The sequence below is a fragment of the Pectinophora gossypiella genome, chromosome 8 (genome assembly GCF_024362695.1).
Source record: "Pectinophora gossypiella chromosome 8, ilPecGoss1.1, whole genome shotgun sequence".
NCBI classification, from domain to species: domain Eukaryota; kingdom Metazoa; phylum Arthropoda; class Insecta; order Lepidoptera; family Gelechiidae; genus Pectinophora; species Pectinophora gossypiella.
The window spans coordinates 8,382,133-8,405,994 of NC_065411.1; the positions used below are offsets into that span (position 1 = coordinate 8,382,133).

Genomic DNA, 23,862 nt, shown 5'->3' on the forward strand with positions numbered 1-23,862 from the left:
AACAATAGGCAGTTTCAACAGTTTATTGTAAAATAAATCATTCATCGAAAACAGAGTAGTACGTATAAAGTAAGTACAAAATAGCATACAATGGCACATCCGCCGTAAGTACGTCACTTTTCTCTTAAAAATAAACGAGTTAACCATGAATTGGCATCGTTGTTTGTGTACAAACTACATATTCACAAATTTTGCTAAGCGTAATTGACTAGAGACATACAACTCAGTTTAGAATGGTGAATTCATTCCCAGCTTTGTACCGAAATCTAAACGAGCGCGTCTTTGGTTGCGGACGTCAGCTCTGGAAAAAGTAAATAAATATAATTTTAATATGAATAGTAAACTAGTACTTGAAATCGGCGCGAAGGGCTGATAACCTATGGTTTCATAATTCATACTGTAATGACAAATGACTATCAGAATTGGGTGAGGGTTGTGTCATGGACGATTTGAGGCTGTGCGCACCCTTATAGGACTAGACTTTGTATAAGTCATAAATTTAGTTCCCTTCCGACCCGTCCATCCACTGGACTTTCCCACTGGTGGGTGGACGGGTAATCCACCCCGTCGTGTGCGTCAAGCTAGCGGCCTCAAAAAAAAAATGGGCACGAAAAAATAATTTGACCATACCAAAAAATAGTACTCTTATTGAAAAAAATAGTACCTGTTGTAAAAAAATTAGTACCATCACGGTTCTGGATTTATAGCCATGTTTTATTGCACTTGCTAGCTTGACGGTGAGCGAAATTTGGCGAGAGTTAACGACAAGGTCTTTCGCTTTGATTTAAACGCCAAAAAATAGTACCGAAATAGTACTCACCCCCTGCAAAATACCGAAAGTAGTACTTCAACGGTTCCAAAGTTATAAAGGCAGTTCTTTGATCCCGCTAGCTTGACGTTTTGAAAATACCTATTATCTGGGGAACGCTTGCATACTTCAGTATGTAACTAATGTCAATAAACTCGTATGAAATAGTACTCCCTACCATCATAATTTTGATCCGATTCTCTTTGTAGAAATGTTAAAAAATCATCATAACCTATGCCATACATTTGTTGTTGATACAGTCACGTAGACAATTACATAACCTCACAATTTATTCGTAAGTATTGCCATTTTGGAGGTCTACCCTACCATTTCTTTGCACTTCAGTGCTGCTATTACAAAAAATTCCTATTGCATACACCCATATGCACTAATTTTAATAGAAAATGGCTGCATGGGTCTAGTTCTTATCGAAAACAATCTGTGATTTTAATACATCATAATACATTTTTAATCTGCTGTTTTATTTTATAATTTATACCTTCATGTTGAATTTGTTACGGATCGAAGTGTTTGTTAATAAACAATTTGCAGTATTTGTAGAATAACTCAAAGAGTTTCAACAATGATATTACTTTCATCTAACAACCCTGGCACGTCACCAATTTTTACCCAAAAATGGGGAAAAATACTGAAATCTGACAACATTCTTGACCATGTGTAATAATTTTGTTCGCGACTGTACTTGTCTTGATAAATGTATTAGTGATGTAACGAATATTCGCATTCGCATTCGCATTCGCGAATATCCGCAAATTTTTGAATATTCGCATTCGCATTCGCATTCGCAAAATTTATGCGAATACTTAGCGAATGTTTTAGCGAAAGTTCATCTTGAGCTACATTAGAGTGGTGAAAATGTGTCGCTTTCTTTTTACATTTGTTAATGGCTGCAATGATTGATTCTTGTGACTTAAGCCCTTCTTTAACAACAAGTTGGATTTGGTGCGATGAACAATCAATGTTTTTAATGCTCAATAAAGAAATACCTTTTTTCATGTTAGTGCCACCATCTCTTACAATACATAATACGTTTTCTTTGGGAATTCCCCACGATGACAACATAGTTTCTAACTTTGCCGCTATATTTTCTCCTGTATGTCGCCCATCGTTGAATACTTCTGCTTTCAATACAATCATTTTTCGTTCAAAATTATTGGTAATTCCGTGACAAGTGAAACTTATACGAAACGTCAAACCTATCAAACATTTTAAGCGCGCTTTTTTGACATTTTAAAATATTCGCATTCGTATTCGCATTCGCGAATGTTGAAGATAATTATTCGCAATCGCATTCGCATTCGCGAATGTAAAAAATCCAACATTCGTTACATCACTAAAATGTATGACATAGGTTATAATGACTTTTTGACATATTTCTACAAAGAGAATCAGGTCCAAATTATGATGGTAGGGAGTACTATTTCATACGAGTTTATTGACATTAGTTACAAACTGAAGTATGCAAGCATTCCCCAGATAATAGGTATTTTCAAAACGTCAAGCTAGCGGGATCAAAGAACTACCTTTATAACTTTGGAACCGTTGAAGTACTACTTTCGGTATTTTGCAGGGGGTGAGTACTATTTCGATACTATTTTTTGGCGTTTAAATCAAAGCGAAAGACCTTGTCGTTAACTCTCGCCAAATTTCGCTCACCGTCAAGCTAGCAAGTGCAATAAAACATGGCTATAAATCCAGAACCGTGATGGTACTAATTTTTTTACAACAGGTACTATTTTTTTCAATAAGAGTACTATTTTTTGGTATGGTCAAATTATTTTTTCGTGCCCATTTTTTTTTTGAGGCCGCTAGCTTGACGCACACACCCCGTCAACCCCATCACGTTAGTGTGAACCGAAATCGTGTGGGTCGTGGGCTGGATTACCAACCTCAGGGTCATTATTTAGTCACCAAAGACCCCTACACGGTTCATGTAATGAATATATAGTTACATCATTAAGTAGTAACCGGGACCAACGCTTAACGTGCCGTTCGTAGCACTGATCATCTTACTTTCGGACAATCAGGCGATCAGTCCGTAATGTCCTAACCAAACTAGGGATCAAGTAATTTTTATGATATGTCCCCACCGGAATTCGAATTCGGGGCTTCCGGATCGTGAGCGCGGCGCTCAACCACTGGACTGCAAAGGCCGGTAAATCTAGTTAAAAAATACAACAGCACAATGTACTAACTTGATCTCCTGCCACTTGATGAACTCGTTGAGCCCGCAGCAAAGCAGTGGGGACATGGCGAACATGAGAGCGAGCGGCCACTCCACGTGGTAGCGGTACCCGCACATGCCCCAGCGCTCGCACGACCCGTACGAGTAACTTAGCAGTGACACGCTGAATATTGGCTGGATGATCATTCTGAAATGAATCGTGTAAACACAGCTAAGTCCGTCTTTCTAGTGTTCCTTACTTGAATTTAGTAAAAACGGACCATTTATTTAATAACTAATAATATAATAATAATAACTTTATTACACAAAATAGGAGAAATACAAATATGTTTACTTAAAACTAAAAATGTGCTATATTCTAAATAGATTACAGGAGTTGTACAGGGGTCCCCAAACTAGGCAATGCCTGAATCTTGGGGAACTACGCTGGTTTTCTTCGATACAACCTTGAATGGTATCTTGTTGCATACATAGCGTTATTTGTTATGAGTAAGTTAAGTAGACTGGACTGTCGCAGCAGTTTTATAAGATGGTGGATTTTTGGAGAGAAATGAACAAAAAACTACCATCTTAAGATTGTAATTTTGTATGCTAAAGTAGTTATTTTGTTTTTATAACAACAACAGTCTCGCCGGTTTATTTAAAAGTGTTTGGTAATAACAAATGTTCAGGACCCCCGCGATACAGGGTTTCCGTAGTGCGGGGTCCGCCAGTAATGTATACATGTTTAAGTTTTTTGATAAATAAACATATTCTATTCTAACACAATAACGTATACTCACAAAACTACAACACTCGCACACCATACGGTGTTCGTCCAAAATCCTCTGCTCCATAGCGAGTACTGTCGGTGTACGAACGACATCGATATCACAACTGAAAGAATAAGTGAAATAATATAAACGACGATCAAGAACTCAACAAAATTTATAAAGGATGACCTTTTCGGGCATATCCAGTGGCGGCCCTAGCAAAATATTTAGATGGTGCGAGACCTCAAAGTAGCACCATTCAGCCCCATAAAATACAAAATTTTTCGATCAGTTGACGGCCACCGAAATTTACCTGTTTAAATCTTTATTTTATTTTATATTTATTTTAAAAATGTTGTTTAATAACCCGATGAAGATAGTTTGCGGCCAGGGTGGACCAGTCCTGGTTGATTTTGGCGAACTCCCTATATTTCGGCGCCTGGTGCGGTCGCATCGCCCTAGGGCAGCTACTTGGCAAATCTTTCGTCTTGCAACACTGGTACAAATTCCCCAATTTTTGAAGATGGTAACTCTGATTTTGGACACATAATAATCATACTTTCCAGCCCACGTTATTGTGTGGGTGCACAATATTCAAAAATGTAATGGCAGAGGCATAGGTATATAAAAATAATTGCTTGATATTTGGATCAGATATGTATGGAATTATGTTGCTACCTTTATTCTCTTCTCTTTTTTGACAGTTATAACAGGTGGACGATGTAATGTGCCTGGGTATAATAACAATAATCATCATTTATACCCAAAAACAAAGGTAAAAGATGGATATGTCTGTTATCCATGAAATTAGAAGGTTAAACGAAGGCAACATTTACATATTTTTTTTTTGGAGAATGTTTCCTGGAATTTCCCTCATTATCAGTCATAATAAAGTAAGATGCTCAATGCTTCGGAAGACACGTTAAACGTTAAGCCGTTGGTCTCGGTTACTACTTACTGATGTAAGTACGTAGCCGTTACACGAGTCATGTCAGGGGCCTATGACGGCTCAATAATAGCCTTGACACCAGGGTTGATGGGGTCGGTAATCCACCTCACAACCCACACGATAGAAGAAGTCATGATAGATACTCACTTAAATGCAATGTAACCAATGCAAGCGTGATATGCTGCGCCAGGTAGAATCCGTCGTAGAAGTCATCACCCCATCCGTGCCAACTCCTCAAACTCAGATCGTAGGTCTCGGAGAAGTTGCCCTTATTGATCGGGTATACCAGCCAACAAGAGGTGGCGTTGGTGGCGACCGAGATCTGGAGACAGAAGCTGCGCAGGGTGTACCAGTAGAGGGTCAGGATTGCTATGATCGAGGGCAGGAACTTGCAGGCGTAGCACCAGAACACGAAGATTGCCGTCTGAAGCAATAATAAAGTTAAAATGATGTGTCGGCCAGAATAGCGAGTGTACTGTTGCAGATATGAATATGGTATACGAAAGGAATGTACCTGCAACGTACCTGAACGTACCTCAAGTGAAATTCAATGTAAGTACTCCATGAAACAGGAGAAATTATAATACTCGTAAAGTGAGCCGCGGTCTTGACGGCCGAATGGCGGGTGTGTTTGAAAATGTACGTAATAGATAAGATACGGTTATGTGATATTTACCAAAGCAATATACCTCACAAAAATGAAATCAAAATGCGACGAGTAATTAATTGGGACATCAACAAAATAAACGAACTGTAAGGGTGTTTTCACAGTAACGATTTATCTCGACAATTTCGTTTATACTAGGAGTATAAGAAAGTGTAAAGTTATAAATATCATGTTACCTTGTAGTGCATGTTGATGTGCCTGGTGGCAGCACGCGTCATGACGGCGGCGTCGACGGGCGCGATAGCCAGCGCCGCCGCTAGGGCCGGCACCACCACCGCACTGCTCCACAGCGACCCGCCCACTGTCAGCGACAGCGGCAGGAACGCGCACAGGGACCCCACCTGACAATTTATTACAATCTTCAGAAATATCAGGACTCCGCGGTACAGGGTTTCCCTAGCGCCACACCCCGTACACTTCATTAAAAACAACCTCGTTTTACACAGACACTACACATTGACGTTATCGTACACGCGCATTTGTGTTTGTGACTTCTGATACCCATACGATTGAAGAATAAAGTAAGACCGAGGGCGCTGGCGGGGAGCGGAGAGTAGTATTATTCCTTATTCTATGCTAGTGCGGGGTCCGCTAGTAATGTATACATACAAATACAAATATACTTTATTGCACACAACATACAAAACAAGTTTTACACAAAACATACACGAAAGATACAGTACAATCGTGCGGTCTTATTGTTAAGCAGCAGCCACACGTACCTCACTCACAGCACTGTCAACAACCAACAACCGATTTTGCACGTTAAATGTTTTAGGCATCTTGCATATCGAAAGTTCAAGATATCGAAGGGAGGATGGTTATCGAGAACTTTTCCCTAATGTTGTTTGACGGTTGGTTCATGAATTCATATCCTTACGTGGTGTTGAAAAAAACCATTGTAAAGAAACCTGGAGAAAATGGAAATGATTGATAGCCGAATTATTTTCGAATTCATGTTTGGACCATAAATGATTATCACGTGCTCAGCGGCGAAAGAAAACATCGTGAGGAAATCCACATTCCCGAGAAATGCATTTTCGAGGGTATGTGACCTACCACCACATTTATTGGGCTGCCCGTATTGGGCTGGTTTTCCCTTCGCGGGTTGGAAGGTCAGACAGGCAGTCACTTCTGTAAAAACTTCTTCCCGGATAATGCTAGGGGGATGAATGAAAACTGGAGAAGTTATATAAGTAAAACCCTAAATTATGACAATCGTTAGTTCCCTATAACCTTACATAATTTTCTTGTAGATTGGGCCGCCAATAAGGCCGCCTTTTGTGTTGTCTTTATTTCTGTATCTTGTGTCCGTTGTGCTAAGTAAAGCATATATTTTGACGACCTAAGGATATCAGAGTGGCCGTTCATACCTGCAGCAGGGCGATGAAAACGACGCTGCACATCCAGAACTGTGTGGTGTTCCACAGACACGTGGTGAAGTGCCGCGACATCGTGATCAATGTGAACAACGACACGTCAGCGTCGCGCGTCATCTAAAAATCGTTTATACTAGTCAACGGCGAGTTTGTGGGTGATTATGAAGTTTGAGTAGGCGAAAGATTATGACGATTATGCGTACATGTACCCTTTACAACCCTGTCGCACTATCATATTTGACATTTAATGAAGCTTACGGTTCAATTTGTCAAAAGAGTTAACGTGACATGGTTTCAAAGCATATACATATTAGTACTCGTGACCGTACACCTCGTGCGAATAAACTATGACACCTCTGAACCAGACTCCTGTACTTATTTTGTTAGTGGCTGTGAGATACACACTAAGGGTCAAATGACATTTTTTACACCTCATCGCACTTTTCTATATTACTATCCTTTACTGTTTCTCAGAATCGTCATTTGTTAGAGCGAGAGAGATCTACCGCACGCGGCAGAATCGACGACGCGATAGGGTGTGTAAGCGTGCGGTCGCTTTCTCTCGCTCTAGCATCTATCATCAACAAGATAAAGGCGCTTGTATTGTATAAAATGCTTTGAAGAGTAAAGCAAGGATTATATCCAAATACAAGCTAGATAATCTTTGTAATTGAAGTATGGTGCAGTTCGAAAACTATTCGAAATGTGAAATAAGGTATCAAATCTTGAGGAAGGCATGGTATAAGAAAACCAGGTGTGCTCAAAAGTGACAGCTAATATGTCAAGGTTAGCCCAGCTGCTGTCATCCTACCCTGCGTTGCCATTTCGTAAAAAAAAAATTACCCACAACCAATGTTTTTAATTTACTTTGCAAGGAAATTTTAGACTTTATGTTTTAATTCACTTACAGTTTTAAAGATCTTTATACATGTGACAAGTAATAGCAATTAAATACATTAGTCAGTAATTCATTTAATTTTTAATAATAAAATTTAGTTCCTTGGAACGTTGGAGATACCAATTTAATGGTAACACAGTGGTAACACTTACGTCATCAAACGGCTAGCAATGGCGGCTTGTCATAGGATTGAGCATACCTGGTCTTCTTATACCATGGTATCATGCAGGAGCGAAATATAACTAGCATTTTAACCTTTCTTAGAAAGATACATTAAGAAACAGTATAGGTGCAATGCAAATGATCGTGTGGACTCTCTTTTACAATGCTTATGTTAAGACTATTTTAGACAAATGACGACCAAGCACATATTTTTCACTTGCCGACATAAAGATGTTTTAATAAATAAATAATTCTAATTTAAAATTCGAGTAAGAAGTAAAGTTCTATTGGCTAAGACATTTATGAAAAGCAAATCTGAATAGGTAGTGCAATGTGCGCCAGAGTGCAAAATGAGAAAAACTTAAGTTTCCACAAATATATTAAGTGAATATTAATGTAGTATCGAATTCCGAAAGATAATTTTCAAATTAGATTTGCACGGAAAGTGTAGGAGACCTTTGCCTAGCAGTGAGACACGTTGGAGACTATAGAAAAGCAATGTAGAAGTTATTTTTGGAAGCGTTTTACTTTGTACTACCTATTCTGACCAGTTACAACAGAGCTTACCTGTTTACTGCAGTAATTAGAAAGTGGCTGATTTTGCCATTTGTTCTGAAGCTTCAAAAAGCAGCGTGCGAAAACATACTTCTTATTAAAAATTACAATATCAGCGGATTTGGAATTCTAAGCTTGTGCAATAATCGGAAGAGTAACAGCCAATTGTACAACCGATGTGAAGGCCTCTCCTTTTTAATCTTAGAGGTATAGGCAAGTAGGCAGATAATATAGTAAATAGTTTTATATTCATGCCGATCCTGGCAGACCAAACTTTTTAGTTTCACAGTTCTAAAGCTTGACGTACCAGTGAGGGATGGAACTATGTTTAGAACTATTTTTTTAAATATAATTATGCATTGTCCACCGGAATTGACCATCTACAATAATTAAACGGACATATTTGACGTTAGGGTTGTCACTGTTTTAAGAATAAGTAAAAGTACTGTTAACGAAAAGGGTCCGAACTTTTTACTATGGAGGCATAGTGTCGCTATCTGGCGGATATTTTAAAATGGTTGCCTACGATGATTATCATCTCTCTAGCATTATCCCGTTTTCACAGGGTCCGCTTACCTAACCTGAAGATTTGACAGGTCCGGCTTTTTACAGAAGCGACTGCCTGGTTGTCCAGGATGATAAACCCTTATATTTCCGAAACTTTAGAACATCATTAGTTTGTTGTTTATATAATCCTCTAGTGATATACGTAGACATCTTCGTGCGTCGGCGTTTGAAAAAATCCGCCAGATGACGCCAGTACAGGCATTATGCCAAAAAAGGTTCGTACCCCTTTGTGAATTCATTCTCTTCGTTTTTGGTTCTATTCAAACAAAATAAATTATGCTTATCCTTAGAAACTTTCAGTTAAGTAAGTACATGTTTAATTTTAAAATGAACCAATGTATGCACCAACGTCAATATAGTTCGTCCAATTATAACTTGAAGATTCCACTATTCCTCTTTAGGGTTAACAAAAACGTTTCCATAGCAAACTCTATATAATATAATCACGCAGTGTCTATTCTATGATACAAAATCCATAGCAACTATAACTTAGGTGTTTTGGTACTTACCGACAAGGAACAGGGTATAGAGTTGAGTGTGCGCGCTAAATCTATCGGTCCAATGCACTTCTCGGGCAGTTGGTATGGAGGCATCTTTTGACATAGAACGGGGTATAACGGCTCTACTGCTACGCTGGAATGGTGATCGGCATTCTAAGATTTATAAACCTTGACTAGAAATACAAATGCTTTTGCCTACTTGGGATTTAATTAAGTTAACAATGGTGCCGATTCGGGCAACCAATGCAACCAACCAATTTAATTTGACAGGACAAAAACTAGCTCTATCTCTTTCTTACAGTAATTGTAAGTGAAGGACGGCGCTAGTTTATGAGCTGACAAAATAAAATTAGGTTAAGTTTGTGTCCACAAGAATAAGTGTTAATATTTTTCTTTAATAACACCCTCTACCTGTCGACGGGGCTTGAAGACCATAATTTGTATGTTGTGGGTATAGGTACGAACATCGAACGCTTAGTAAACACTGGTGAGTACAGCAGGTGCACCGTATGATGCTAAGAGTGCAGACAATCGACAAACAGACACTGAAACTCACTGTCACTGTTTGACAGTGAATGCCAAATAAAAGTCCGCGCTCAATATCCGTGCCTGTACAACTATACATGCATGCGTCACGTGTCTAATTTATATTGCTTAAAGGCTACTAATGATAAACATATTCAAAGTACCTGGCATCAGCTTGCATGAATATCTCCATATTGAGGCAGTTGGCTGCAGAGCCCATAACACAGACTACCTCTCCGTAATCCTGAAATAGTCAGGAATATTTGTATGGTAGACATAACTAGCGCTGATAATAGGTATTACGGGCGGTTTTTACAAATCACACTCTTAATTTATTGTTTAAGAATTCTTTGTAGTTTGACCGAGCCCAATGTACCGTGCTTTAGGTGGAGCCTAACGGGTAAGTGTGAGCGAGACAGAATGTCTTCTCTATCCCCCTTACTCCTTAGCTTACGGCCATTTAAGACTAAAGTAAGACCTGGAGGGGGTGCGGTCGGTGTTACGAATTGGTGTAGGGCAGAATTACCGTTCTATACTTAGGGTGGTATTAATAAACTAATCTCAGCTGAGACTTGCCTCAAGGTCGTGCTCAAGTCCCTGTTTTTATATAAGAACTGTCACATTGACATGTATTGAGGGCACTCTCGAAGCTGAGATAAGTTTATTAATACCACCTTTAGTATTCTTTATTCTATGATGCGAGGTATAATAATATGTCTTTTTATTTCCACAAACAACCAAAGTAAATGGAGAAGTTACAAAATAAATGTTTCAGCTGTTGCTCAAAATAGTCACCCCCTGTGCTATAGGTAGTTGTATTAAGAGTAGATTACCTGCATGATCTCCACCATGAGTTGCGCGGAGCTGGCCGTGCAGTCCGTGAACAGAGACACGAGGAGCGGCACGTTGTCCACCTGCTCAATGTGCGGGCGGATGTTCTCGATGCCACGCGGCAGCTTAGCCTTAGTTAGATAATAAACTTTTATTATTATATAAATTATGAGCGTTAAGGTCACGATCTGGAGGTCCGGGTTCGATTCCCGATGGGGACATTGTCGAAATCACTTTGTGAGACTGTCCTTTGTTTGGTAAGGACTTTTCAGGCTTGAATCACTTGATTGTCCGAAAAAGTAAGATGATTCCGTGCTTCGGAGGGCACGTTAAGCCGTTGGTCCCGGCTATTAGCCGTAAAAACACCTCCACCAACCCGCAGTGGAGCAGCGTGGTGGAGTATGCTCCATACCCCCTCCGGTTAATTGAGGGGAGGCCTGTGCCCAGCAGTGGGACGTATATAGGGTGTTTATGTCATCATCATGACTGATCACCAGATTTTCTGAAAGTAAGAAGATCCGTGCTTCGGAAGGCACGTTAAGCCGTTGGTCCCGATTACTACTTACTGATGTAAGTAGTCGTTACATGAGCCATGTCAGGGGCCTCTAGCGGTTGATGAGGTTGGTAGTCCTCACAACCCACGCGATAGAAGAAGAAGCAGGGAGTCTTGACACGGCACACAGAGTGAGTCAGCCGTCTTACCCGGTTGCTCATGTCGAAGTTGACCGGCGCGGAGTGGTCGGTGGAGTCGGTGAGGCAGGACAGCGAGCGACACGCGTCAGCCGCTGACTCGCCTTCCTCCGCGTCTAGCAGGGAGTCCGCTGATGGATGGGCCGTTGCTATGCTGCCGCGTTGCAACTGAAGAGGATTCAGATAAAGAGTATAGAGGACTATTATTGATACTGATCGTTCATTTAAATACTAACAGTAACGAACAAACAACGTCTCAAAGGGCCGAACTTACCCCATGAGGATTATCGAAACAGATGTTATTTATTTTCAAATAATAATTTAAAAAAATTAAAGTGCTTCAACGGTGAGCGCCAGTTCCAACCCCAGTACCGGATTGACACCAATGAGTTTATTTACTTTAAGTGTAGTTTTCACTAATGCAGTTGTCTCGACCATTATAGACGGAGATACGGCTCACACCTATTACGTTGGTCTAACAGAAAGCTCGGTGCCGTGTACCTACTTAGTTCTAAGGTACTTTTTGGTAAGGACATTGCATCACCTGATTGTCCGTTCCACCAAACCGCTGTAGAGCAGCGTGGTGGATTATGCTCCATACTCCCTCCGGTTGATTGAGTGGAGGCCTGTGTCCAGCAGTGGGACGTATAAAAGCTATTTATGTACTACACATTAGAGAGTAGTCAGACGAGTATCCATTGGAATATGAGTCATGAGCTCATGTTATATCTTTTCTATGTGCATCAACCAGTGGTAGTAAGAAGTTAGTAAACACCAGTATGTAAATGTTAAAAATCATATAAATATCTAAATATATAAAAGGAGAAACTGACTGACTGACATATCAACGCACAGTCTAAACGGCTAAACGTAGGCACTTGAAATTTGGAAGGAACGTAGCGTAGATACCGTAGAGGTGCACTAAGAAAGGAATTCCCGGAATTCCCATAGGAACGGGAATTAGCGGGAAAATCCTTTTGTATGAAAAATCTAAACCGCTTAAGTTAGACGCTTGAAATTTGGCATGCAGGTACCTTAGTTAAAGCTTAGTTGCAACAGGATATTGCTAAATTCCCACGGAAACGGGTGTTAGCGGGAAGAAACATTTGTATGAAAAAATCTAAACTGCATAAGTTAGATGCTTGAAATTTGATATGCACTCCCACACACACAAAGATCTCTCTTTTATAACACGCCACGCGGACGAAGTCGCGGGCAAAAGCTAGTATATATATATATATATATAGAGTAATGTAAAATGATAAATAATATAAATAGGATGTACCTTCAGCCCGTTATGCGTGGTGATGGAGTGTCGCGCTTTCTTGATCTCGTTGTCGAATTTGACGGTGGAGTGGTCGAGGTTGATGGCGCCCGGCGCGGACAGTGAGAGAGCCTTCGACGCCGTCATGTTATTGCTGGTGTTTCAAACGTGCTTGTTATGGTTTCGAAGGCAGTTTAGGAGTGTGTTTGAAGTAGCTTCGGTGTTTTTTTATTGATTACTTTATATCAGGTATCGAAGACACCACACACAAATATATACCTTAACCTAATATAAAAATATAATGTGATCAGGTAATAACACAAATCACTTTTAGTACGTTAGCATACGAATAGGAAACTATTTAGAAGTAATATTTATACCAATATATCCAGTTCAAGGTCGCATATTTTTTTCTAAAACGTCAAATGAAAACTTACGATTGGAAGAAAGAGTGTTCCGTTAAGTTTGTTTTTATTTTTATAATTTATCTCACAAAGTAATTAACAAATTCAATAATTTCATCATGTTTACAAGAACAGTCCGTGGTAGCTGGTAGAGAATTTATATTCACGCAACGGAAAGTAGGCATGTTAATACATTAACCATGTAGCAAAACACTTGATTTTACGTACGAACATAAAATAATTCAAACACCGAAACTACCTCAAACCAGAAATCATATCTACCAAGGTTTATTTATCACCCAATCTACTCTGGCCATTTTGTACGGAACTATGGGTGCTCATGGCTAGAACCCTAAAAGTATGTTAATTCGCATGGTTGTGCTATAGTGGCGACTGGCGGTGGACAAGCCCACAAATACCCCACATGTGGGCATAAGCTTTCCCAATTTCGGTGTAGTGTATGTTACTCTGTGTACATGATAGACCATGCAACCAAACCAAAATAAAGGGGTTAGTAGCGAGAGAATTTGCTTCTACGTATGTCTATATTGCGTGTTAAATACCATGCATCTATAGCTATACGTAATTGTTTGTATTATTATAGCTATATTTACTTACCTGTATATAGTATTATTTTGATCATCTTCAGTTACAAAAGAAATGTACAGAAATAATTTATACGCGCGCAGGCTAGAGATCTGTTTACCTCTTGCTGATATACTGTTTGATTGTCAAACTAGAAGACAAGTATCTGACAGAAGTGTCTGTGAGGTAAGTTCTAGACAGGTTATCAGATAGTTTTCTTTTTTTGTTCTAGTTTCGTCGGAGAACCATGCCTTTTTTTGGGGGACCACACCCATGTAAATTTTATTTTGTTTTTTTTATTTTATTCTTAGGTTAAGTAATTAATGTTGTTAAATTGTGGAAGTAAATATATGTGTTTTGTTGTGGTTTGTCCGAAATAAACGTTTTTATTATTATTGGTTATCAGCAAATGGTGAAACAGGCCTTGAGAGTAACAATCAAAGAACTTGTACATTCTTAAAAACAGATAATATCTACTAGAATAAGAGTGCGTTTACTCTCCTGCTTTACACAGACGATCAAAATAATAAGGTTTATTGTAATTGCACAAATAAAATCCAATCTAAAAATACTTTTACATACGAAAGTTGTCTATAATAATTTAAAATATACGGGTTAGGTTCTTTCTGATGTATAATGTGATGTAAAATATTCTCAGTAAATAAATAGGATATTATTTTTGCAATTGGTATTAGTAAATTAGTATAAGCAGCGTTGTTTATTCGCGTCTCTATGCCGTACAAACAAATAAATTATAATTGACTCCAAATTATTCGTTTTTAAGACTATCGAGCGGCTCAAAATTTGTACTGTATGTTTTCTACGTATGCTTATTTTGTCTATGTACACTCAGCGTAGTTTATTTATCACATTCAAATGTACTTCTATATTATTTATGTTATAAATATAATACATCGTCGATATATATTCTGTTCATATCCAAGTTGCTTTCGTAGCGTGTCTGGGGTAAAGAACACTCAAATTTAGTTTATCTCTTAAGTATGCGATAAAAATAAATGCGACATAGAGACGCGATAGGGCAGTGAGTAGGCAAAGAAACAAACCTATGGAACAAGGCTTGCGCGTCGCTGCGCAGCGGGCGCGGCGGCTCGTGCGGGCCCGTGTTGCAGCGCGCGCGCGCCCGCGGCGACCACGCCGGCGACCCGCCCGCGCTACGCACACGTGCTCACTACACCACTCACGTACAACCTACGTGCGCCTCCACCGGCTACTATACGACTTTTTATACATAGTACTTATAGAGCCACAAGTCAAGAATAACCCGCAGCCAGTTCTGGGGGTCTAAAAAGGTCACATTGTTGCAATTCATCTAAAAAAGAAATATTGCAATTTTACATAATAAAAGTGCGCAACTTCAACAAATGTCAACCAACAATATTGCTTTTTTAGATGAATTGATTCAATGTGGCCTTTTTAACTCCCCTGGTATTCGTTCTAAGATATGTTGAGTTATCAACCTATCGGCCAAATATCATTTTGTAAATGATAATTGCGGTCACACTTTGCCTTTACTTTGGATATAGTGAACCATAATGGTTTATTTTTAAGTGGCTTTTTTCCAGGTAAGTTGTATGTGAGTAGTGTACATTATTGTAGTGAAAACCTCAAACGTTAATTTGATTAAGATGTTGATGATCGCTCACGTTTGACATCGCTAAAGTGACTCCTTCTTACCCGTTGTGTACAAGCTTATTAAACTTTAAAACACATCTATTATTAAAACATCGATAATACTGCGGATTGAAAATTAGAAGAAAGTTTCTACTGCTCAATTCTACGAAGTGGTTCACTTTTCAATGTTGAATTTAGTAATATTATTGTCATTTAACAGTTTTTAATTGTTAATAAAACGTGTTTTTGTGCATACACTCGTATTACACAAAAAATTTTTTCTCAAAGAATTCATGAAACAGCAAGTTTTTATTTTCCCTGACTTTTAATATCTGAAGAATTCTTTGCATGTGTGTATTCAAACGCTTACAGTAGTAGGATTGAGCAGTAAGTGTACAACATCGATAATCTAAACATTAACATCCAGTAAGTGTCTAATACAACGAGGAATTGTTCAAATATCCACGCAATACAAGAGCTCGACTACAGTTGGAAAACTTGGAAATTGTACCGTGTACCTAAAGGTGGGGATTCATCATCTCCCTAGCGTTATCCCGTTCCTCACGGGGTCCGCTTAAAGGTGGGGATTAACACTGCTATTCGAGTTTAATGTTGATTTTATCCTACGGTAGGAGAAAAGTGGAAAGAATCTAATCACATTCGGTTCTATGATGCGTTTAGACTGGGGTTTAGTTATCAGGTAAGGTGGATTCTAGGGATCGGAACTGTTACTATAGAAAATTATTTCAATCCATTGAAAGCTTCTTAGTTATTTATATGCATGTTTATGCATATAGAAACAATAACTTTTAATATAATAAATACAAAACAAAACACAATAAATTTGAAGCTGATGTTTCCAATTCTCCAAAGACTATAATTCAAATCTTCCGTATAAGATTTTTATCCGTATACGTTAGGTATATACCTAACTTCGAAATATGAATTTAGAAGCATCCGTGCATGACATGTTATCACCCATATATTATTTGCCAATGAAAGCCGTGGTAGTTAATGTTAATTATTGTTATTGAACATGATTCACAATTCATATTAATGTATTTAAATTGCAATGTTGATCATTAATGGAATTTAGAATTTTGTAATTTATCATGTCTCCTTTATAGTTTTCCATGTTAGTTTTATTTATTAAAACATTCTTTTAAATACCTATATCCTCTTTATCATAGAACTATACATAACATATATGTATATAAATATAATTTCACTCTCTCAATCATTCGATCAATGCATCTATCTTCACAGTGCTTTTTGTTATTTATTACCAACTTTGTATTCCTTATCTCCTTTTAATTTCGTGTCTCATCACTTCCGTCTAAAATTTCATACCTTCTTAAATCCTTAAAACCTGTCTCATTATCCTCCCCAAAACTCCTTTTCTCACAAAATCTCCCCGAACTCCCCTAGCGTCCTCCCCTCAAGTCCCCTTTTACCCTCTTACCTGTGATTATCTTCGCTCATAAGCGAGATATGGCAGTTCCACCCGGACTCCAAGCCCATCTTCTCGCTGAACACGCGTGATCGCAGTTCGTTCTCCTTGCTAAAGTGCACGAACCGTACGCATGCGCGTTCGAGCCGTTCTATCAGTTCTACCATATCACTCTGAGCCTGGTACTGCATTGTCACCATGCCTATGAATACCTAGAGGCAAGAAATAATCATTGACAAGAAATTAAGTACCTATTAACTAAACATTATCACGAAAGGTAAAAAATATTTTCTACATGACTACAGAGTCAAATACTATGTTTAGGTCGCATTATGAGTAAATTTCCTCCGTGGTCCACTGGTTGAGTGTTATGCTCACGATCCGGAGGTTCCGGGTTCGAATCCCGGTGGGGACTAATCACAAAAATCACTTTGTGATCCCTAGTTTGGTTAGGACATTACAGGCTGATCACCTGATTGTCCAAAAAGTAAGATGATCCGTGCTTTGGAAGGCACGTTAAGCCGTTGGTCCCGGTTACTACTAACTGATGTAAGAAAGTAGTCGTTACATGAGCTATGTCAGGGGCCTTTGGCGGCTCAATAATAACCCTGACACCAGGGTTGATGAGGTTGGTAATCGACTTCACAACCCACACGATAGAAGATTGCTTCATTGAATCATTGCTTTTATAGCATTCACTCTCTCTCTCTATTTAAATAGCAGCTCTTAAGAGCTGCGCTCTTGTCGGTGGAGTAATTGCCATTCCCCTCTTCTTCCCGCCAAAACCTTCACCTCCCGATACGACACGACCTGTACCTTCTCTTTTATTTGTTTCATAAATTGGCATTCACTACTAAACCGTAAAAATGAGCAGCGTTAACCCGGAGATCATCAATACGCTTGAATATTTATTTTTCAAAATTAAAAAAAAAGCAGGAGGATGTTTTAAAGAAATGCCAGGTAAAAAGTACATGAAAGTAAAAGAAACGTAACCGCTGTGGCAGAATTGTAGTATGTGCAATTCCGTCTTTTCTGTCTACCCCACGGGAAATAGGCTCTTATGTGTATGAGTATAAAATTTGCAGCATCAAGGTCTTGAGCATGCTTTGGAGCATTGCAACAAAAAGTACGATACCTGATTGCACTGCATGTCAAAGTAGCCTTCAACATCGTTGACGTCATCGTCAGTCACCTCGTTGAACAGCAACGAGTCTAGAACGAAACAATAATTTAACGTGATAGCATAGAATGACGGATAATATTACGTATAAATCGGCGACTGTCCCAGCAGTGGCTGAGCTAGGTTTACTTCACACACCCCCAATCGGTCTTATTTTAGTCTTCAATTGTATGGTCGTCATCACACAGTGTCTGTGTAAAACGAAGTATTTTGTATGAAGTGTCCGGGGTGTGGTGATAGTTAATAACAAAAAAACAATTGTAGCGTGATTCATTTGAGTGAAGCCTTCACTGGAAAGTACTTCAAGACCTTATTTGGAAAGTATTCTAAAAATGCGTATCCACTGAAAAGGGGTGGAGCGAAGCCGTGCAGGAATCGAACAATTACTGCGAGGGAGAGAGTGATAGAACGCCTTCTCTCTCGCACTTAGAGAATGGTCGATTCTACACACTCCGCTTTAAGTATCAACGTACCAGTAGAGTGGAAGTGCAGCGCGGGCGCATCGGCCCAGTGCTGGGAGTGCGGCGCGTACAGATTGCGGCTGTCCGGCGGTAGCTCTAGGTAAAGCTGCGATAGAGACGGCGATATGCCGCGCGTCAGGGGCCTAACGAGAACAAAAATAACAGTCATAATAAGTTATGTATTAAGTACTTCTTCTGTTACTTAGGTCGTGACGTCTATAGATATTTACCGATAATGCGCGATGTATAAGTTGTACCACGCGCATAACGCTTTAGCAACGCAGTCTGCACGGGTACTCTAGCGCACGACGTGATGTACATCGTAGACTTCGACAAATAGCTGTACGATATTTATCTAAGCAGACAGCATTCGCTGTGTTTATTGGGTGGGTATTTATTGCGTGCACGATAATGCGATACATGCAGACTTTACAAGTCAAAGCTATGTTATACAGCTATAACATAGGAGTATGAGATTGAGTAATATGTAAGCAACGTACTTGTAAGCGAAGGCAGTGCAGTAAGCAGTGAGCGAGTTCCGCTGGTAGAAGTCGATGATCTTCTTGCGGTCAGCCGGCGAGATGGGCGTGAGGTCGCGCCCGTTCCAGTAGTCCACGCACGAGTCCAGGATTATGTCTGCTGTGCCCTGCGGTACATAATGTCAACCGTATAGAGAATCGTCTTATTTTACCGCTATGTATGATCTGACCTACTGTCGTCGGTAGTTCATCATCACTAATTTAAATGCCACGCTCTTGTCGGTGTAGCATTCTCCATGCTACTTTTTTAGGGAAAAATAGGGAAGTGGTTTCCCTTTTGCCTTCCGCCCTCGCAATACTTGGTCTGACGCGAGTGGTATGGCGCCCAGAGTAGTTTATTTCAAAGCCATACTGGGACTCCTGTCCTCTGAATAGTACTGACAGTTACTGCTGCCCTTGCATCTTCCCATCTTTGCCACTGCAACCGTTAAGGTCTTTACCCAAATCCCTGGATAAGGGTTCTACTTTATACCCCGTAGGTCTAAGTACGTGGGTAGGTCTGGTCTGGTCGTCGGTAGTTGCGTTGCGTTTATTAATGCGTTGCGCTGCATGAGGGTCGGCAGTACATTCTATCTATCACTGTCTGGCGTCATGCAGGCACAGCATACACTACATTATGCAATATATAAGGGCATGCAACAACCACCACCTGACAACTACTACGGGAGCGCGCACGCTGGGTACGAGGTAGTAATAACGTTCGTACGTATACGCATGAGTCGAATTTGTAAGAAAGTGTCCAAATTGCGACCGGCCTTATTTGAGTTCGTGTTTTCGCATCAGACGTTGCCCACAACCACACCCAAAGTGGCCATACATCGCATAATTCAGAGTACTTCTATGCTGATTTTGGAGCGAATCGTCTTCCCTGGCATGTCGTAAAATCGGACAGAGGGATTGTGTTCTTTCTAATATAATGGACAATTGGGTCGTGTACTAGGTTCAAGATAAATTATGAAATTCTGATTACTAAATAAAGACACATCTAAAACTAACGAAAAACATTTTCTTTTTTCTATTAAACTTATTTATGAATTTTAATCAAGAAAAACGTAATAATAAGTCCGACATTTTGTCACGTTTTTCTATGACGTCACAGAGTGCTTTTTCATACAAATTCCATAGTAATTTCGTGTTTTGACGTTTAGTAAAAAGTAACTGATTTGACTAGTTGGAAACTAGCCTATTGTTATGGGCTGTTATGGGATGTGATAGGCTGATCCCTTATCACTATTAGGTTCGTCATAACCATCTTAGGTCTTTAAATCAATAATGGCTGCAAGATGTCTGTGATTACTTGAAGCTCTGCCCATCCTTACAGACCCTACTTACCCATTATTTGCGTGAGTTTATGTATGTATGGAGCCTAGTAATCCTACCTGAGAGAGCATCTGCAGCTGATTGGCTTGATCCTTCACAAGCACGGCCAGCATATGAGGTAGCGGCACTTTGACGCGCGTGTTCAGGTGTAGCGAGCGTACAAAGCGAGTCTCTCTTCTTATCGTGTCCGCTTGCTGGAATAATTGAGGAAGATATAAAGTGATATAATTTGATAAAAACTTCGTACTTCAGAACGGGCCGTCTGTTTTTACGATATGCTGTGAGTTGTCATAGAAAAATGGGGACGGTTAAACGAAGGCAGTTTCATAGGAATCGATACTGAGCAAAAAATGATGACGCTCTGATTCTACTCTTGACATGCAACTCTAGAAAGGGGCATCCTAGCCGAATGCCAAGCTATAATTAAATTAGTAATGGGCAAATATGAATGATTCATTCGTTTAGGGAATTATTCGAATGTAGGAAAGATCTGAACTATAATAGTTCGAATGATTGAAATTTTATAAATGACTAATTGTGTCGAAAAACGGAAGAACTGTATTAATGACCTTTCGAATATCACGTATGGAATTATTCGAATTCCATACAAGGTATTCGAATGATCGATTGTTAATATTTGGAACAATATCATTACAGCCGCCCGTTCGAACAATTTCATTACAGCCGGCATATTTTGGCTAGACTTTGAAAACCATTGCACGCTAATTGGTAAAGTTTTCAAATCAAATCCAAATCCAAAGGATCTTTATAATCTCTTAGGAACGAAGTTCCGGGTTAAAAACCTTACCAAGTGTCTGAACACGGCAAGGCACTCTTCAACGTTATAGGAGTCGGCGACAGCGTCCGTAAATCCTATTTGCTTGGCCAACTCGCACAGACAGCGACGGTTCGTCACCGGTACCAGGTCCTCACTGGGAACACAAATATTTTTATGCGTATATTAGACCTGCTCTGGGTGAGGTTAGTGCAAGACCGGAAAGGATGGTACAAAATAGTGGAGACCTAAACATATCCTGATATGTCTGATCCCCTGGAATCAGACCATAAAATGCAATCATTTATTAAAAGTCAGGAAAATACAAGAGAGCCAAAAACATGAAAGAAACGGTTCATCAAATGCATCTTCGTATCAAGTCGTTTTCTAATGACTTTTTCTACCCTCACGATTACAGATGACGGGCGTGAGTTTATACATACATAAGATCACGCCTACTTGCCGTTGGGGTAGACAGAGACCACATAATTCCACTTACTACGATCCTGACATCACCTTCACTTCCTCCACTCTCATCAAAGACTTCATGCATGCTCGCTGGTTTAGAGTAATTTTGACCTGACCTTTATTTAACAAAAACATCTCGGTATCGCGGTAAGTACGCCTAGGCCTTTCTCTTCCAACTCTACCACTGGGCGTGAGTTTATGTATAGTAAATGAACCTGTTCAAGGCCTCGCAGGTGAGATGCGCGCAGAAGTGCGCGTACGTGTGTCGCGGCGCGGGCGCGCACGTGTTAAGCAGCGCGGCCAGCCCCAGCGGCTTGAGGCGCGCCAGGTGCTGCCGCCAGCGCTGGTCGTCGAACTCCACGCAGAACGGCGCATTCTGGTCGTGGGTCAAGTCTAGCACCTGCAATATTATATTAGACTTACAACCTGTCGCCTGTAATTAAATATTCAACGTACGCTCTGTATCACCAGACACAACTCATATACTCACTTTAATGAGTGTCCGATGGCAGTACACAGTATGTTTGGATCAGCAAGAGTTGATACTTTACCCACTTAGACTTTGTATAACACTTTTATGTTACGACGATGAATCTATGGATCCCTATACCATCTGAGAGTTAATAGGCTAGAGGACAACCTAGTTAAAGGAGATACTATAAATGATTTTCATTTGGAAGAAAGGAACCTTGCTTACTTTTCATGATTTGCATATAAAATGATACCTCAACAATAGTAGAAGGCTCCGGAACAGTTTTGACGTCAGCGTGTTGCTCCAGCGTGGTCTGACTCTGCCCCATGGACCCCACCAGGCTTGTCTTACTCGACGCGTTGGATGTTGAACTCGAATTGCGAAGGAAGAACACTTTCTCAGCGGTTGGGTTAGGCCAGGAAAGAATACCCTTCTTGTCTATGCAACACAGCGCCTGAATGTATGGAATAAACCGTTACTTTGTCTACTAAGACAAGTTTTCTGGGGAAAATATAATATGTAGAGGATTAGCTTAAGAATAATTTGACTTGTATCATGTACTACAGATGTTTTTAGTACGACAAGCATTCTGACCGACGCATACGGACAATATTAGATGTCTGGCAGACTATGTCTTCTCTGCCAGTGAGAATGTCGAAAAAGATCTTGGCCAAAGACCGTTGGACCTTCAGGGTAAACTAACTCAACGCCTTTAAGAGCTGTCCGCTCCCGTCCTTTCGATTTTAAACATACATTTAGTTTCACCACTAGTTTCAACACTCACCGATAAAGATCCTAAAACGTGAACAATGTTAGCCGTCCGGCAGACCATGTCTTCTCTGCCAGTGAGAATGTTGAAGAAGGTCTTGGCTAAAGTTTTGAGGCTATCCGGCTTCAGATTAGACTCACTCAGCGCTTGTAAGAGCGGGTCGCTTGCGTCCTCTGATATCGAACATGATTTGGGACGGATGTACTTCTGACGGGTTTCTGAGAGGAGTTTGAACCTGTGGATAGTGGATATGGCTCAATTTAAAATATTTTTGGAAAAACGCTTCAATTAATTTTAATTTCGGTGTAATTTCTAACTATACAAAAAATATTAGTCCACTTTCATTTGGGGTAAAGACTGAGTATTTACCAGCAATGCGCTTTTGGTTTGGAAACAATTTAGACAAGTTTGTTTATTAAAACTGATCTTCGGCATTCTTTTCGATTACGAAAATGAGGTTGCGAGGTTGATGCCGTTGCGATGGTGTTTAAGCCAAACACTATCGGTCACTAAAGTCGATTACTAAAGTTTAACATAACGTAACCCAACATAACCTAATATATTTGTATAAGGTCACAAATATATTTCCAATTGCGCTAGCACACACATCCATCGCAAGATGAACTAAAGATTTTACTTACTTACTTTTACTTAGCAAACACGAATCACAAATAAAAAAATATCACACATAAAAAGACGCTTAAGGTTTTACATGCTTATAAAATTTCACCCACAGACAAACTGAGGAATTGGGTTTTGTGGGGTATTTTTTGTATCCTGAAAAATAAAAATTTTACTTTTTTTCTCTCACCTCGCCAAGCCGTAGCAGTTGAGAGTGACCCAGGCGAGCGGAAAGATGATCTGTATGAGCGGTATACTAGCGGCGATGGTCTGCAGGAAGTATATCTCGGTCCAGTGGGTCACCCCGGGCAAGTGGTACACGTGGCGGACGAAGCTCGCTATCACCACGAGGGATATTACCAGCGGCAGTATTATACCCTCCATTATCTTTACTGTGCACTGGAAAATCAGAATACATTGCATGTAGTCACTC

At 39.9% G+C, this 23,862-nt stretch overlaps 1 protein-coding gene across 2 annotated transcripts in view; it reads right to left on the reverse strand.

Annotated features, from left to right (window-relative positions):
* Positions 1-5: 5 nt before the first annotated feature.
* LOC126368687 (transmembrane protein 94) overlaps positions 6-23,862 on the reverse strand; it is a 32,938-nt gene continuing 9,081 nt past the window's right edge. The window contains exons 6-27 of one of the 2 annotated variants that reach the window (XM_050012794.1): positions 23,620-23,828; positions 22,824-23,043; positions 22,293-22,493; positions 21,783-21,967; positions 21,133-21,256; positions 20,384-20,518; positions 18,966-19,111; positions 18,478-18,608; positions 17,960-18,036; positions 16,837-17,036; positions 14,807-14,914; positions 12,775-12,907; positions 11,502-11,657; positions 10,802-10,930; positions 10,133-10,212; positions 9,453-9,576; positions 6,756-6,878; positions 5,559-5,723; positions 4,863-5,139; positions 3,797-3,890; positions 3,025-3,201; positions 6-301 (exon numbers count right to left, since the gene is read on the reverse strand). In XM_050012794.1, the coding sequence (XP_049868751.1) occupies positions 229-301; positions 3,025-3,201; positions 3,797-3,890; positions 4,863-5,139; positions 5,559-5,723; positions 6,756-6,878; positions 9,453-9,576; positions 10,133-10,212; positions 10,802-10,930; positions 11,502-11,657; positions 12,775-12,907; positions 14,807-14,914; positions 16,837-17,036; positions 17,960-18,036; positions 18,478-18,608; positions 18,966-19,111; positions 20,384-20,518; positions 21,133-21,256; positions 21,783-21,967; positions 22,293-22,493; positions 22,824-23,043; positions 23,620-23,828 (3,267 nt within the window). In that variant the 3' untranslated portion in view covers positions 6-228. The remainder of the gene's footprint in view (positions 302-3,024; positions 3,202-3,796; positions 3,891-4,862; positions 5,140-5,558; positions 5,724-6,755; positions 6,879-9,452; positions 9,577-10,132; positions 10,213-10,801; positions 10,931-11,501; positions 11,658-12,774; positions 12,908-14,806; positions 14,915-16,836; positions 17,037-17,959; positions 18,037-18,477; positions 18,609-18,965; positions 19,112-20,383; positions 20,519-21,132; positions 21,257-21,782; positions 21,968-22,292; positions 22,494-22,823; positions 23,044-23,619; positions 23,829-23,862) is intronic. The other variant, XM_050012795.1, reaches the window with a different exon arrangement.